The sequence below is a fragment of the Cricetulus griseus genome, chromosome 5 (genome assembly GCF_003668045.3).
Source record: "Cricetulus griseus strain 17A/GY chromosome 5, alternate assembly CriGri-PICRH-1.0, whole genome shotgun sequence".
Lineage (NCBI taxonomy): Eukaryota > Metazoa > Chordata > Mammalia > Rodentia > Cricetidae > Cricetulus > Cricetulus griseus.
The window spans coordinates 31,026,600-31,041,064 of NC_048598.1; the positions used below are offsets into that span (position 1 = coordinate 31,026,600).

The 14,465-nt window shown below is 43.3% G+C and overlaps 1 protein-coding gene, 1 long non-coding RNA gene and 9 other non-coding genes across 19 annotated transcripts in view; 1 reads left to right on the forward strand and 10 right to left on the reverse strand.

The window, feature by feature from the left end:
* Positions 1-931: 931 nt before the first annotated feature.
* LOC103160181 lies at positions 932-5,171 on the reverse strand. Of its 2 annotated transcripts, XR_003485670.2 has the most exons (12): positions 5,072-5,171; positions 4,366-4,415; positions 4,157-4,185; positions 3,935-3,964; positions 2,970-2,999; positions 2,719-2,751; positions 2,402-2,439; positions 2,155-2,269; positions 1,907-1,959; positions 1,469-1,495; positions 1,225-1,282; positions 932-1,020 (listed from the first exon to the last, which is right to left on the reverse strand). It is a non-coding gene; the product is annotated as an uncharacterized LOC103160181 (long non-coding RNA). The 2 variants fall into 2 exon arrangements; XR_003485671.2 differs by lacking the exon at positions 2,402-2,439 and having other exon boundaries at positions 5,072-5,170.
* On the reverse strand, positions 1,084-1,159 carry LOC113833702. Its single transcript, XR_003485894.1, has one exon. It is a non-coding gene; the product is annotated as a small nucleolar RNA SNORD81 (small nucleolar RNA).
* Positions 1,350-1,427, reverse strand: LOC113833686. The gene has a single exon (XR_003485897.1). It is a non-coding gene; the product is annotated as a small nucleolar RNA SNORD47 (small nucleolar RNA).
* On the reverse strand, positions 1,760-1,841 carry LOC113833691. The gene has a single exon (XR_003485900.1). It is a non-coding gene; the product is annotated as a small nucleolar RNA snR60/Z15/Z230/Z193/J17 (small nucleolar RNA).
* Positions 2,024-2,107, reverse strand: LOC113833685. Its single transcript, XR_003485895.1, has one exon. It is a non-coding gene; the product is annotated as a small nucleolar RNA SNORD79 (small nucleolar RNA).
* Positions 2,514-2,586, reverse strand: LOC113833697. Its single transcript, XR_003485864.1, has one exon. It is a non-coding gene; the product is annotated as a small nucleolar RNA SNORD78 (small nucleolar RNA).
* Positions 2,822-2,881, reverse strand: LOC113833688. Its single transcript, XR_003485899.1, has one exon. It is a non-coding gene; the product is annotated as a small nucleolar RNA SNORD44 (small nucleolar RNA).
* LOC113833701 lies at positions 4,033-4,114 on the reverse strand. Its single transcript, XR_003485893.1, has one exon. It is a non-coding gene; the product is annotated as a small nucleolar RNA SNORD24 (small nucleolar RNA).
* On the reverse strand, positions 4,259-4,320 carry LOC113833698. Its single transcript, XR_003485865.1, has one exon. It is a non-coding gene; the product is annotated as a small nucleolar RNA SNORD75 (small nucleolar RNA).
* LOC113833687 lies at positions 4,787-4,864 on the reverse strand. Its single transcript, XR_003485898.1, has one exon. It is a non-coding gene; the product is annotated as a small nucleolar RNA SNORD74 (small nucleolar RNA).
* Positions 5,172-5,338: 167 nt separating the features above from the next.
* Positions 5,339-14,465, forward strand: part of Zbtb37 (zinc finger and BTB domain containing 37) — a 32,006-nt gene continuing 22,879 nt past the window's right edge. For 4 of the 8 annotated variants that reach the window (XR_003485667.2, XR_003485668.2, XR_004770334.1 and 1 more), the window contains exons 1-4: positions 5,339-5,484; positions 5,952-6,147; positions 7,639-8,595; positions 11,168-11,267. Coding sequence is in view for 5 of the 8 variants with exons in the window: in XM_027417245.2 (XP_027273046.1) it covers positions 7,667-8,595; positions 11,168-11,267 (1,029 nt within the window). In the remaining 3 variants the exon portion in view is untranslated. Of the gene's footprint in view, positions 5,485-5,576; positions 6,148-7,635; positions 8,600-11,167; positions 11,268-14,465 lie in introns of those variants that run through there. The other 4 variants (XM_027417246.2, XM_035445707.1, XM_035445708.1 and 1 more) reach the window with 4 other exon arrangements.

Here is a 14,465-nt window from a genome sequence, read left to right on the forward strand (position 1 = left end):
GACCCAGATGTGATAAGAACAGGCTGATCCCCAAAGCTCCAGGCCAAAGTAACTGGAAAGTTCCTAGTTCACTGAGACTAACCCTGCATCAACCTGTTACACCAAAAAAAAAAAAAAAAAAAAAACCTGAAACTTAGTTCAAGTTCTGACAAATAGTATTTAGGCAGCCTCAGGGGAACAAGCTAGAAACTAGTCAAGTCAAACCACACCAGGTGGAAAACTATTGCTGGGAAGAGCACTCTCTAGCCCTAACACCCCAGTGTTACAGCTAACATTTGATTGTAGATCCTGTAATGTGACTAATGTCCTATGCAAACTGATGGAGACTTCAGCACCCAGAAATTTGTACACCCAAATTTACAAGCATGTTTCCACTTGTCTCCCACTAACCCCAGGAATTTAATTTTCAGCTGCATCATGGTTGGCATATCCCAACACTCAGGAGGCAGAGGCAAGCTGATGAGAGGCCAGCCTGGTTTGAGATTCAAGAGGAGCCAAAACTACAGGTAAAACTGCCAAAAGTTTAATCAGCCATAACCTTCCAGGGCACACCACACTGTAATGCTATTTGATCCTTCTTTTCTAACAGGCTACTACACCAGTCACCTAAACCAAGAGCCCAGACCTCTGACACAACTGTTCTTGTTAATGTCAAGCCAGGACATCATTGTGCTTCTTGAAAGCTCATCCTGATCTTACAATGAAGTGGTTGGTTACTGGCCAGTTAAAACCTTTTGCTTTTTTGGTTTCTGAGGTTTTGGAGGATGAGCTGGAACTAGCATAGACCAGGCTGGATCAGCCTGCCTCTGCTAGGCTTAAAGGCGTGAGCACCACCACCTACCTGGCCAGCTAACTTTCTATTGATCTCTGTGGTAAATACCCCATAAGTTGGCCCTATGCTAATTAGAAAGCAAAATGCACACACTTTGTATATATTTAATTCAATTTATTTTGATATTATTAAGGGATTACACCTTTTAAGTATCTTCTTCCTGAGCCTCGAGCCAGCCAGCCAGTCACCTGCAACAGAGGTACCTGGTTAGGCAGATTTCTACATTTTAATTTAAATTATAATAGGTTACACAGAATATCAGATCTTTTGCTGTCATCAAGTAATCAGTGAGAGAGTTCAAGTTGTGGTGAATCATCACATATTCTGGAATAGGTTTAAGGTTAGTATTTTTATCCCCAGCTGCCCTCCTAGTTACTATCTCCAATTCTCACCTTTTAAATAGTAAGGTGAAAATGACTGAATTGCAAGTCCATTTCTGCCACAGGAGCTCTAAAAAGAAAAAAGAAAAAAATGTCTATCTTGCTTAGACTAGTTGTAGGTTACATATTACTATAGTAACCTCAGAAATAAAATGGAACGGTTTTAAAGGTGATATCACTATGTATCATTTGGCAGAATCATCACATCACTGGTTACAGGCCAAATAGAATCTTTACAAAACCCAAGGTGACTTACCTTGAGATTCAAAATGAAGGATCTGATCTGTTTGAAGAAAAAAAAATTATTAGCCCAAAAATTTAACTGCTCAGTTCAGTTCACACTACTCTTTGGACAGTAGCTTTCAAACAATTCTCTTGCCAAGAGGCCTATCTTGAAATCTTATAGTTGTAACCACCATACCTAAGAAACTACACTCTAAACAATAGCCAGGACTTATGTGATTGAGACCAAAGCCTAAAAGCTAAGGCCAGGCCTTACACCAAATCACAACTTCCACATTGTACTAGCAATTTAAACCACTACAGCCAGATACGTCAGATAGGAGCGAAAGACTTAGGATTGTTCATCAGGTTAAGTCTGCTGAACTATGTTATCATCACAGTATCGGCATTTATTGGGGAATTGTCTAAACACTTTCATACATGCACATATTTGGTCAGCCAAGAAACTTACCATTGTAGAAAACCTTGTCTGTGCCTTCATTCAACCGGAACCATGCTGATAGCCTACAGAAATTCAATTCCATTTACAAACAGATTTATGAAGTAGACACCTACACAAATTTGTAACTACTGTTTCAGCTTAAGAATTAATCTTCAATCTTATTCAGAGAGATTCCCATCTGTTTAGCTTTATACATCATCACTAACAGTAGCATATATCCCTAAACAGTTGAGTCTGCAAAAAAGGGGCTTCCTTACCTTCATTTAGAATGTCAATTGCTCTTCCAGTGGTCCAGGGTTCTCAAGTAACCATGTGGTAGCTCCATCATGGGATCCGATGCCCTCTTCTGGTATGTAAGTAGAGTACTCCTACCTAAATAAAATAGGTAATTTAAAAGGCCAAATTGGACATAAAAAATTAAGTACTAAGAATTAACTGTTGCATAATACTGCAAATAACCCTGCTCATTAGCATAAACCAAGAGCCCAGTAACTAGCTTCTTACCAAAGCAAGCCATCCAAATGCAAACATGCAACCAGTTGCTAGAATTAAAAGAAAACACCTCTTACAAATATGCTAAGCATCATCCAATTATTCTTAGTTGCCTGTCACAGGGTTCTTCAGTGTTTAATTTGCTGTCTACATGTATGTTATTTTCAGGTCAGACATTTGGATCAACATCATTACAAAAACCCCGATTAGAGCATAGTCCAACTAAACCTAACACATTCACGAGACAACACACGCAGATGTCTGACATCCACAAGCGTGGCATGCCTCTCTAAACTGGCCTATAGCCGGTGTTGGATTCCAATACTTACTCAAATGAAAAGCTGTCCAGACAACTTGAACACCTAAAAAAAATTCAGAATTTCAGCCCAGTCAAAAAAGATAATTTGTCCCACCAAAACCTAACCAAGCCCGGATCAGATAGAGCTAATTAAGAGCTTCATGTTAGTCAGCATTTGCTTGTCATCATGCAGGCCAAAACACATAGCAAGAGTACTTGCTATGCAAAAAACCATACCAAGCCATGTTTGCCCATTATCTACAATCCTTTAACTCTACTTACATTTCATCTTTAATTTTCCAGTAAAAGTACCTAAAGTTAAGAGTTAAAATTAGGTCAGTACTCAACCACCAGAAAACTGACAAAATGGTGAACCCCCTACGTGATTTAAGTCTGCTAACCATGCTAACCTGAACTGAAAGGTTCAGGCATTATGCTGGCCTGCCCCTGTTACCTGGTGGAATCCACTCAGGCAATACCCTGGTCAGCCCAAGGTTCCATGGGAAAGAAGTCTGCACAAAGGTGCAGAGGACCCCTTTAAAAGATAGGCCCCTGCTCTCTCTCTCTCTCCCCCTGTTCCTGCTCTGTCCCCTCTCTCTGTTTCCCCCGCTCTGTCTCTCTATGGCGACCGGCCATGGCGGTCAGCCATTACCCTGTTACTCTTCTTAGTCTACCCATTCTGCCAGTCCTTATAATAAACTTATAGTCAATATGTCTGTCTCAATATTTCTCTTTTCTTCTTTTTAAACAAAAGAATAACAACTACCATTTTAGAGACAGGGTTCCTCTATAGATCTGACTATGCTGGAACTCAACTAGACTGGCCTGAACTCAGGTCTGCATCCCAGAGATTAGTGTGCCAACACCTGTCAAGACCCTGATTTTAACAGCATTTCCTATAACCCAGTAGTGATAACCTCTATCTACCCTACATGGGCTGACTGAGCACTCTGTAAGGTTGAGACCCAGAGCATACATCAGGCCTACCATACACCATTATGGCATTGGATAAAGACAGAGAGAACTAGTTCTCACAAATCCATAGACCCTCTTCAAACCACAGCCAACGACCTACTTGGCCTTACATCTCCCTGGTTCCATCTTCAAAGCATTAGATGCATGGGTTTCTGTCTACATCAGATTGTTGGCTTAGGGACCCCCAATTGTTGCTTATCTGCCAATCTTTCCTTTGGGTAACAGGTATCACTCTTTCCAATGGGACATATATACACCAAAATGTTTCTTACCCATGGTTAATCCAGGTTCTTCCATAAATCCTGAAAAAAATAAAAGCTAAATGTAAATTCTGTTTATTCTGTAAGAAACCATCCAAAGTCATCCCGTATGCCTCAGTTACAATTACGGTGGTTTATGGTTATCGTCATCCCACTGTCAAGAGTAGCAAATATAGTGTCATCATTGCGGCACTGTCCTTTCGAAATTTCCTCACTGCACATTTCAGTACTTACCTCATCCTTCATCCGTCTTTGCCCCAAAACTGGAAAAAAACAAAGATGTCCACAATGAGACTCCCTCTTCACAGCACCTTCCCTTTCCTCTACTAGCATTAAAGCCTCAGAACAGTGTTTTTCAGAAATCCCTTCTGTCCACTACTCTCATACCATCATGGGCTTTAACAGGGTTTTTTAACACCCTCCCGCCTTCCATCAGTTCTTACCTGTCTATGATATGCCAGAAAGAGCCCCAGAGAGGTCCACGGCACCATTCCTAAAGAAGATTTGCTAATTTAGTTGTCTTTCAACTACCAGTTTTACTCGTAAGCCCCACAAACGAACTGCATTAAAACAGGCACTTTAAACTTCTGCCACGGGCCTTTCCCAATTTTAACTACCAGTTTTATTCACACAAAAAAGATGTGTAAGCCTCATAAGACAACTATTAAAATTGGAACCTTAATTTCTACCACAGGTCCTTCCCATGGCTCAGCTGCAGGCTTTGTTAGTGGCCACTCACAAAGGCCTGAGGCAGTGTCAGCGAACGCCTTCAACCTCGTGGTCTCTAAAATCAGCCCGTAGGGCTCTGCGTTCCTCAAACGCACGCCCGAAAAAAAATGAAGGCCTCTCGCGGTGACTCAGCATGCTCCGCCATCAGAGCCGTTGGTATTCATCAACAAGGTCAGTTGTCCCTACCAACATAGCCTTCATCATAGCGAGAACATGGGTGCCGAGTTTCCAACGGAGACTCTTAACAAGCCCAATACCACCATGTGGGTCGCGCAAGCATGCATGCAACGCCAAGCTACCGTAATCTCCATCTCATGGGCCTTAAAACTCATTGCTAAGCGTCCTCCAGCTTGAGGCGGCTCCACCTGCAAAAGACTAGCCAACAAGGCCTAAAATTACCAAACCACCAAGGACTCTTACCTGCCCGCAGTCGCCTCACAGCTCCGAAAGGCCGATATGGCGGCTGAGTCCTGTATATAAGGTCTCCTTGACGTCACGACGCACGGCCCTCCGCTGCGTCCTCTTAAGTCCCGCCCCGTCTCTCAGACTCCTCCTCAAGCCCCGCCTCTTTCCCGCTCTCAAGCTCTCCCGCCGGCCCCGCCCTCCCGCGCCTGGAGGGCGGAGTCGCCGCGAGCACGTCGAGCCCGGCCTCCGCCTCCCTGAGGAGTCAGGGCTGAGGGGAGGGGGCTCCCGCAAGGAAGGCGCTGGGGGAGGGGCGGTGTGAGGGTGACTGATTTCCTTCCGGCACGTCGCCCGCTCCGGAGGAGGGGGGCGGGGGGTTTCACTTCCGGGACGGTGTTCCGGCCCATTCCGGCCCATTTCCACCCCCGGAGGTAGGTGCTGTTCCTTGACTGGGCTCGGGCCCCGCTCCCCCGCCCCATTAGCCTATACCGGACGCTCCTTGGCCGCGTCTCGGCTGCAGCCAGCTCCTGGGGCGTGCAGCCGCTCCGCCCCACCTCCCCTCCCAGCGCTCGGCGACCTTCCCCGCCTCTTTGGCTCGGGGCTGCAGAGCTTGCGGGCCCGCCCCCTTGCGAGCCCCTCCCTCAGGACCCCGCGGCGGGGACACACCCAGACACACCCCCACCGCGGCTGCCTCCGCCGCCCTGAACCGGGTCCCGGGGCGCCGCCCCCTTCCCCCTCCCGCGCCTCACCTGTGCGCCTGCTCTCTTTGCCCGGGTTCTGTGCCATCTCCCTTCCCGCTTCGCAAGGTCCCCTTCTCCCTTGCTCCCTGACTTAACACGGAAGCTGCTCCAGTACCTGACTGGCCAACCCCAAGCGTTCCCGATTCTCCCTTTTACAGCTCTCGCCCCTCCAGTGCCGACGCTAGAGAAAGACTTTACTTCAGGGGCTTCCTCCTCACTGGGGAATTGCTGGAAAGAGCAAACAAAAAGGCGCTGGTGTAGGCTCCAAAATAAACATCTGAATTCGTGATGGCATCGACAGAGGCTCTTAATGGATTAAAAGTTTCAAAACAAACAATAACGCTTTGGAAAAAGGTCAGATTGGTTAAAGTTGCTACTTGAAAGCAGTGTTTGCACTTCCCTGTTTACTCAATGAATGTTGTAAATGCGGGCTGATGATGTGAGCTTCTCAGGACCTTCCTGATGTGTAGTCTCATAAATTTAGAGATGAATGGGATGCACAGTGAGCCACAGTCGTCGTGATACATCCGAGCTACCCTCAACTGAGACTGTTTGATGCAGTTGCAGTCTTTTAGTGTGAAATTTCAGGCTTTATTGTCAGCTTTGGGGAACCAACTCCCTTGAATTAAGGTAGCATTGCCACTTTGGAATTACCAACCTCGAGTTTGTTGGGAAGAGAAAGACTTAGTAGCTAGAGAAAGAAAGATTTACTTAATTTTTGCCTAGCCTGGCATGGCGGTGATGGCACACCTGTTAACATTCTTTAAATCTCAGCAGAGATAGTCAGATCTCTGAGTTAGAGACCAGCCTGATCTACATAGTGAGTTCCCAGGAATAGCCAGAGCTACCTAGACAGGTCTCAAACAAACAAATGCTGGGTGTGTAGTGGCTTAATCCCAGGGGAGGCAGAGGGAGTAGATCTCTTGAGTTACAGGCTAGCCTGCTCTACGGAGCAAGTTCCAGGACAGGACTAGCTACACAGAGAAACCCTGTCTCGAAAAAAAGTGATAATACTGACCATTCACATAAGAAATTAGTCACTTTATAGTCATAAACAGCCTGGGCCCCGTGTAAATTATAATCAACCTGTGTATAATTATATTTATTCTAAAATTTATTTCATCTAAAAAAAGATAGTGGATTTTTGTATGCGATCTGAAATCCTTGTGTTTGATTCCCCTCCTTGATGAATTATCTTGATACTATATAGCTTATTAATAAAGTATGGTTGGCCGGACGTTGGTGGCACACCCCTTTAATCCCAGCACTAGGGAGGCAGAGACAGGCGGATCTCTGTGAGTTCGAGGCCAGCCTGGTCTCCAGAGCGAGTGCCAGGATAAGCTCCAAAGCTACACAGAGAAAAAACAATAAATAAATAAATAAAGTATGGTTGTAGCTTGAATTTTTAGCAGTCTAGCAATCACTTTTTGGTTGTTTTAATTGCATTTTACTGTGAGACCTAAAACACCTCATGCCAGGCTTAGCTGCTCACGGTAATACTGGCACTGGGGAGGTTAGATCAGGAGCATTGGCACAAGTTTGAGGGCTGCCTTAGAGTGAAACCTTGTTGCTAACAAAACAAAACACCTTTTGGCAATTCTATTTCTATATCCAAGCATCATGAGGAAGGTACCTCTTCATATATGGAGATTTCAATTTTTTTTTTTCTGAGACAAGTTTTCACTTATGTAGATGGATTCTCCTGCCTTGGTGCCAGGTGTTAAAATTATGTTATGTGTACCTGGCACTCCTGGCCAGGAGATTTTACATTTTTAGGGATGTTTGAGCTAGAAAGCACGAAAGGAGTAAAACTGGTGCTAAGAATATGGTTTGCTCTTTCAGCAGGGTTGAATGTCTGCCTGTACTTTCAGGCATGACCATGGAGAAAAGTGGGAACATACAATTGGAGATCCCTGACTTCAGCAACTCTGTTCTGAGCCACCTCAACCAGCTACGAATGCAAGGCCGTCTCTGTGATATTGTGGTCAATGTGCAAGGACAAGCTTTTCGGGCTCACAAAGTAGTACTGGCTGCCAGCTCTCCTTATTTCCGGGATCACATGTCCTTGAATGAAATGAGTACTGTGTCCATTTCTGTCATCAAAAACCCTACTGTTTTTGAAGAGCTCCTTTCTTTCTGTTACACGGGGCGGATATGCCTACAACTAGCAGATATTATCAGCTACCTAACAGCAGCTAGTTTTCTGCAGATGCAGCATATTATCGACAAATGTACACAGATCCTAGAGGGCATTCATTTCAAAATTAATGTGGCTGAAGTTGAAGCAGAATTAAGTCAAACGAGGACAAAGCACCCAGAGAGACCTCCAGAGTCACACAGGGTTACACCGACTCTAAACCGCTCACTTAGCCCACGACATAATGCTGCAAAGGGAAACTGGAGGGGGCAGGTCAGTGCTGTGCTGGATATCAGAGAGTTCAGTCCCCCTGAGGAATCCACTAGTCCTCAGATAATTGAACAGAGTTCTGATGTAGAGAGCCGGGAGTCCATTCTTCGAATCAACAGAGCAGGACAGTGGTATGTAGAAACAGGACTAGCAGACCAGGGGGCACGGAGTGGAGATGAAGTTAGGGTCCTTGGAGCAGTGCACATCAAAACTGAAAACCTGGAAGAGTGGCTTGGGCCAGAGAATCAGCCTTCCGGAGAAGATGGGAGTAGTGCAGAGGAAGTCACAGCCATGGTGATTGACACCACAGGCCATGGTTCTATAGGACAGGAAAGTTACTCTTTAGGGTCTTTAGAAGCCAAGGTAGCTCGGCCAACCAGCAGTGAAGTTGACAGGTAAGTTTTGTTTTCCCATTTAAACCTATTGTGTAAACATTAAATGAGCTTTCTGTGTTACAGAGAGCATTTTTCTTACCTGATGTTCCTATTCAACTTATCTTGAGAGACTGGAAACATGCCAAAAGACTTGCATTATTTTCTCAAAGCAGGAAGCTCCTGGTTCTGATGTATTCACGATGTTATGAGAGCTATGGTAAAAACCAGCCACTTCTGAGAATCAGATAGCATCTGCAGCCACTCTAAAATTAGTTATTGCCAGGGCTCTCTCTGGATTCTAGGCAAGGAGCTGATTTTAAGATGTCTAGTAACGTTGCCCTTTCTCAATATAGTAACACACAGGTAGGTATCCTTGGGAAGTTTTACTTTCCTTATAAGAATGTATATTATTTCTCTTTGCCCTTACCAAATTAGAGAAAGCCTAGTACCATCAGTAATTGTTCTTCAAATTAGAGGAAATATAGTACAATGATTCTAGAGAAAAGCTTTTTCAATATTTTTCAAGTGTCACCTCACCTAGTGATATTTTCCTTGAAGCTGCTACTACCTAGGCCTGGGAGTGTCCGCACCAGTGCTGCCATGGCCTATGGTCTTCACTGTTTTCTTCCTAATATACCAAATCTATTAGAACATTTCTTTCCTTTTGATGGAAATAGCATTGTCTTTCATCTAGTCAATTCAAAGAAAAATAGCACTAGTTTAGATTGGTAATGTAAGACCCTCGGAAAGCTGAGGCTTCCAGAATCTTAGCCCAGGACCTCGGCCACCCCAAACACAGAATGGAGGCGAAAGCTTGATGCAAATTGCATGAGGCTTTATTGTAGTTTAACGAGCTAACCCCATCAAAGCTCGGGTCTTTGATCCACCCACCATGGCGGATGACTAGCAAAGAGGGCTCCTAGAGGCTCCCGAAAGATCTTATAGGGCAGCGTAAGGGGAGTGTCTAGGAGTACGCACAGGCTCACGATTGGTGTGCCTCCAGGCTTGGAGGGCTTGCCCTGTGTTGATTGGTCAACTGGTTGTTATGGCCCATAGGCCCTCCCAGGGTGGTTGCTATGCTCTCTACGTCATTGCTGTGCCCTTGTCCATAAAGCACACCCAGGGTCGTAAAGCATAGCGCCACCAGCTAACTTCCGATTGGTTCCTTGTCACGAGACAGGCATCTGACCTCTAAGTGACCAAGGCAGGTTTATGGCAAGCACGTGTTCGGCTGTTATGGCTGCCGAAAGGGAAGCTGGTCCCTTCAGTAACATTATAAGTTCTTTTTTTTTTTATTTTCACCTACTTATTTATTGAGAAAAGATTTCTATAGCCAAGGTTGTTCTAGACCCCCAAGGCAGTCCTCCTGCCTCAGCCTCCTGAGTACTGAGATTACTGGCCTGAGGCACCATGTTTGGATTTTGTTAATTGTTGTTTGTTTCTTGTTTTGTTTTGCTTTTGAGACAGGATTTTTCTGTGTAGCTCTGGCTGTCCTGGAACTCAACTCCTGTAGACCAGGCTGCCTATGCCTCCCAAATACTCCAATTAAAGGAGTGTACCACCACTGCCCAGCTCATGTATGGATTTTTGTTTTGTTTTGTTTTTTTGAGACAGGGTCTTACCCCATAGTTCAAGATGGTCTATAGCTTGCTGTATAGCCTAGGGTAGCTGCAAACTCATGCATTCTTCCTGCCTTAGGCACCCAGGCCCTAGATTATAGGTTAGCTTGTTCTTTTCCCTGCTTGAGATAGGCTGACATGAGTAAAGGCACTTAGAGCCAAGCCTGACCATCTAAGTTCAGTCCCTGGGCCCCACATGGCAGAAGGAAAGAATGGACTATAACAAGTTGTTGTCTGACCTCTACACACATGCTGGCACACACATGCCTCTCATAAACAAACAAATAAATGTGAAATTGATCTTGGGAGCATTAAAACCAACTAACTCATCTCTTTTGTTTATAGTTGGTCATGTTGACATTTAGTAGACTTAACCACATAAATCGTCTTGATTTGAGTATTTCCCATCATGTGACCTTAATGGTCTAAATATTCTGGAGCACAGAATATATATCATCCCCATTGTTGGTAACTGTTGTCCTCCTGCATTAGAACTATATCAGAAGTAGTACCTCCTTAAATAAAAAAAAAAAAAATTAGTCTATATAAACTATGTGTGAATTACCATAAAAGGAACAACCAAAGCCCCAATAGTTAACATACAAGAACCAAAATCGCCAGGCATCATGGAGCATGCCTGGAATCCTAGCACTTGGGAGGTTGAACCAGAAGGAGCCTAGCCTATATAGTGAGTGCCAGGCTATCCAAGTCTTCATAGCAAGACTGTAACTCATAAAAGCAAAACAAAACTACAGACTGGGTTTCATGTATGTTTTTACTTCCTTTTCAGTACTTACTAGAGTAGAAAGCTTGTGTGTAGCCCTCACCTTCTCATATGGTATATTTGCTTTGTCACTCTGAAAATATTTGTTTGATTTAGTCCTATTCCTCAGCTATAAGATAGAGGAGAAACAGCATTCAAGTTCTTTGGCACTAGTTGTCTATTGGTCCCCTTTATGCTCCTTTTCCAACAGATTTAGTCCCTCCGGCAGTGTTGTTTCCATGACAGAAAGATACAGAGCCAGAAGTGAGTCTCCTGGGAGAATGGATGAGCCTAAGCAACTCAGCTCCCAGGTATGTAGTTTTGGACTTAGGATTGCTGTGTTGGTTGAAGAACTTGTCACTGAATAAACAGAATGTAATGAAAAAGAAAGATGTAGGACAAACAACAGTGGCCCTGTTAAATACTGGATTTGATATATGTTAGTTTTTTTTTTCTTAAGCTTGCTTGTGAGCATGCTAGAATTAGAATTTGACATGTAGAAAGAAAAATGAAATAACTATGGAGGTGGAATAATGGCTCAGCAGTTAGAAGTACTTACTGCTCTTGCTGAAAACCCTAGTTTGGTTCCCAGTGCAAAACTGTCTGTAACTCCAGTTCCAGGGGATCCAGTGACTATAGCCACGTACGTGTGTGTGTGTGTGTGTGTGTGTGTGTGTGTGTGTGTGTGTGTGTGTGTGTGTGTGTGTGTAGGCAAAGCACTCCTACATAAAAAAGTTTTTTTAATATGGAACTTTTTCCTAATGATAGCGATACCTATAAACCTGAGAGTAAAGTTAACTCCTTAACATTACACCTTTGAGTCATTTAGAACTTGGTTTAAAAAAATTTTGATTTGAGGTAGGTAGAAAATATATGTGTGTATATAGTTGCTAGTCTATGTAGTATTTATGTACATGTAAGCAAATTGCTTATGCATCTCTGTATTTTTTTTGTATGAATGCATCTTGTTACTTATTTGCATATTGAATCTTCCATCATACTACAAAGTTCTAAAGGCTAGATATGGTGGTTCACATCTCTAATCCCAGGACTTGGGAAATAGAGGCAGGATTGCTGCAAATTTGAGGCCAGCCTGAGCTAATTAATAAGTTCCAGGCCAGTAAGGGTTGTAGAGTAAAAACTCACTAGGCTTTGATGGTACATGCCTTTAATCTCAGCACCCAGGAGACAGAGGCAGGTGGGTCTCCATGAGTTCAAGGCCAGCCTGCTCTACAGAGCGAGTTCCAGGACAGCCACGGCAGTTACACAGAGAAACCCTGTCTTGAGAAACTTAAAAATGAAAAGAAAAAACGTGCAAAGACTCATGAAAATGATGTCTTCTATATTCTTCCCAACTCTCCTTAGCTAGTGAAGTGGTTGGTTGACATTTTTGTTTGTCTTTTACAGATCTTAATTATTGAGAATTGATTTTCAAAGCTGTAAACCATATAGAACACAATAAATTAGACCCGTTAGCTGGCAAAAAGGAAATACAAGTAGGTTAAGAGTGCCTAACTTTCCAGGCATACTAATGCACAACTTTAATGTCAGCACTGGGGAGCAGAGGCAGGTAGATGGATCTCTGTCATTTAGGAGCAAATTCTAGGCCAGCCAGGGCTTTGGCTACATGATAAGACCTTGTCTTTAAAAAAAAAAAAAAAAAATTGAGTAGTTCATTTTTTAACCTCCATTACAATTTCTTGTTATCTAAACCACTAGACATTTTTTGTGTATATTGGTATAATAATAGCAGTAAGATATTGTTACACACTAAATTCTTTAGTTTTGGGTTTTTTTGTTGTTGTTGTTGTTGTTGGAGGTGTTTTGAGGCAAGGTCTCCATAGCCCAGACTGACTTCAAACATGATCCTCCTGACTTTGCCTCCCTAGGGTTGTGATTACAGATGTGTGCCAATACACCCCACTGTTTTTTAATTTTGATTGAGTGGTAGAGAAAATGTTCAGAGCTAAGAGGAAAAGTAATTAGAATGCTTTTTCTCCCATCTCTCAAATCTTGTATAATAACATACAAAGGTAACTGGTTATGCAAATAGATTCAGTGATTAGGGCAGATCTTAACAGGTTTGTAGACTACACCATACAAACACACAAAAAGAAATATAAGTTCTTGCAGGCATTACCAGACCTAGTGTTGACATAATACAGGTACAATTAAACAGGTCTGTGTATTTGTGTGTGAAGAAGGTACTTGTTGTATAGAGGGTGGTGCACACGGATGTGTGGAGGTTAGAAGTATACCTTAGATGTTGCACCTTTCGCCCTGATTTTCCTTGAGAGAGAGTCTCTAACTGGCCTCATACTCAAAGGATCTGCTAGGCTGGCCGGCCAGGGATCCCTATTTGTCTCTGCATTCCAAGGGCTGGAATTAAAAACTCGTGCTGCCCACCCATCTTTTACACGTGGGTTCTGAGGATCGAATTCATCCTAATGTTTGCATGGCATGTAAGTACTTTACTGACTGAGCCATCTCCTCAGCTGTGGGTTTTTTTTTCTCTTGTAACTAAGCAGAATTTAAATGCAGTTTCCATCTTCCTTCCCTTTTCTTCCTCTTCCTTAAAAAAAAAATTCATTTTTAATTACTTGTGTCTTTGTGTGGTTTTGTATACATGAGTACAAATGCCGATGGAGGCCAGGAGAGGGCCTTGATGCCTACAGTGGTTTGAATTGAGAATGGCCCCCATAGGCTCATGTAATTGAGTGTTTGGTTCCCAGTTGTGGAACATTTATTTAATGATGCAAAGATGGTTTGATTAAGTATAATTCACCTGGGGTCAGGAGGCTGGGTTGGCAATTAACTGACATGAAGTTGTACGGAGGAGCCAGGTGGAGAATGGTTTATAAGGAGGGACGAGAAAAAGCAGGAGGACTTCTTGGAGGATAAGAAGAGGTGAGTTAGGTGAGCTGTTTGCTATTCAGCCTCTCTGGGAAGCAGGAGTTTATCTCAGCCTTTGAATCTTGACAGAGAGAGTCTGTGCCTGAGGGAACAGAGCTATTGCAGCATAGTCACTGCTGGTAGCAACATAGTAGCAGTTGCTGAATAGGATAGCCATAGCTTAAAAGGCAGAAACAATTAAAAAAGAACACATCTCCCTAATATATGTAATACTTTAAAAAAAAAAAAGTACTATCTAGAAATGTTTCAAAAGATAAAAATAGATCTACACAGTTTAATATGTAAGAAAATATGTTACGGTAAGTCAGTTTACCAATTACTTTCCTGTGCCACAGAGACCAAAGCAGAGCAAAGATTTCTATTTTTAGTGCATGTATTTGCTTTTGTATGAGTGTGTATGTGTGGTGGGTGTGCACATGTGCATGCCACAAAAGATGTGGTATCAAAGTGACTTGCAGGAGTTGGTTCTCTTCCATCATGTGGGCCACTGGGAATCCGCTTAGGTTGTCAGGCATGGAGGCAGGTACCTATACCTGCTGAGATAGCTCACTGGCCAATTTACATTGATATGAGCAAAAAGAAAACTGATGCATTGA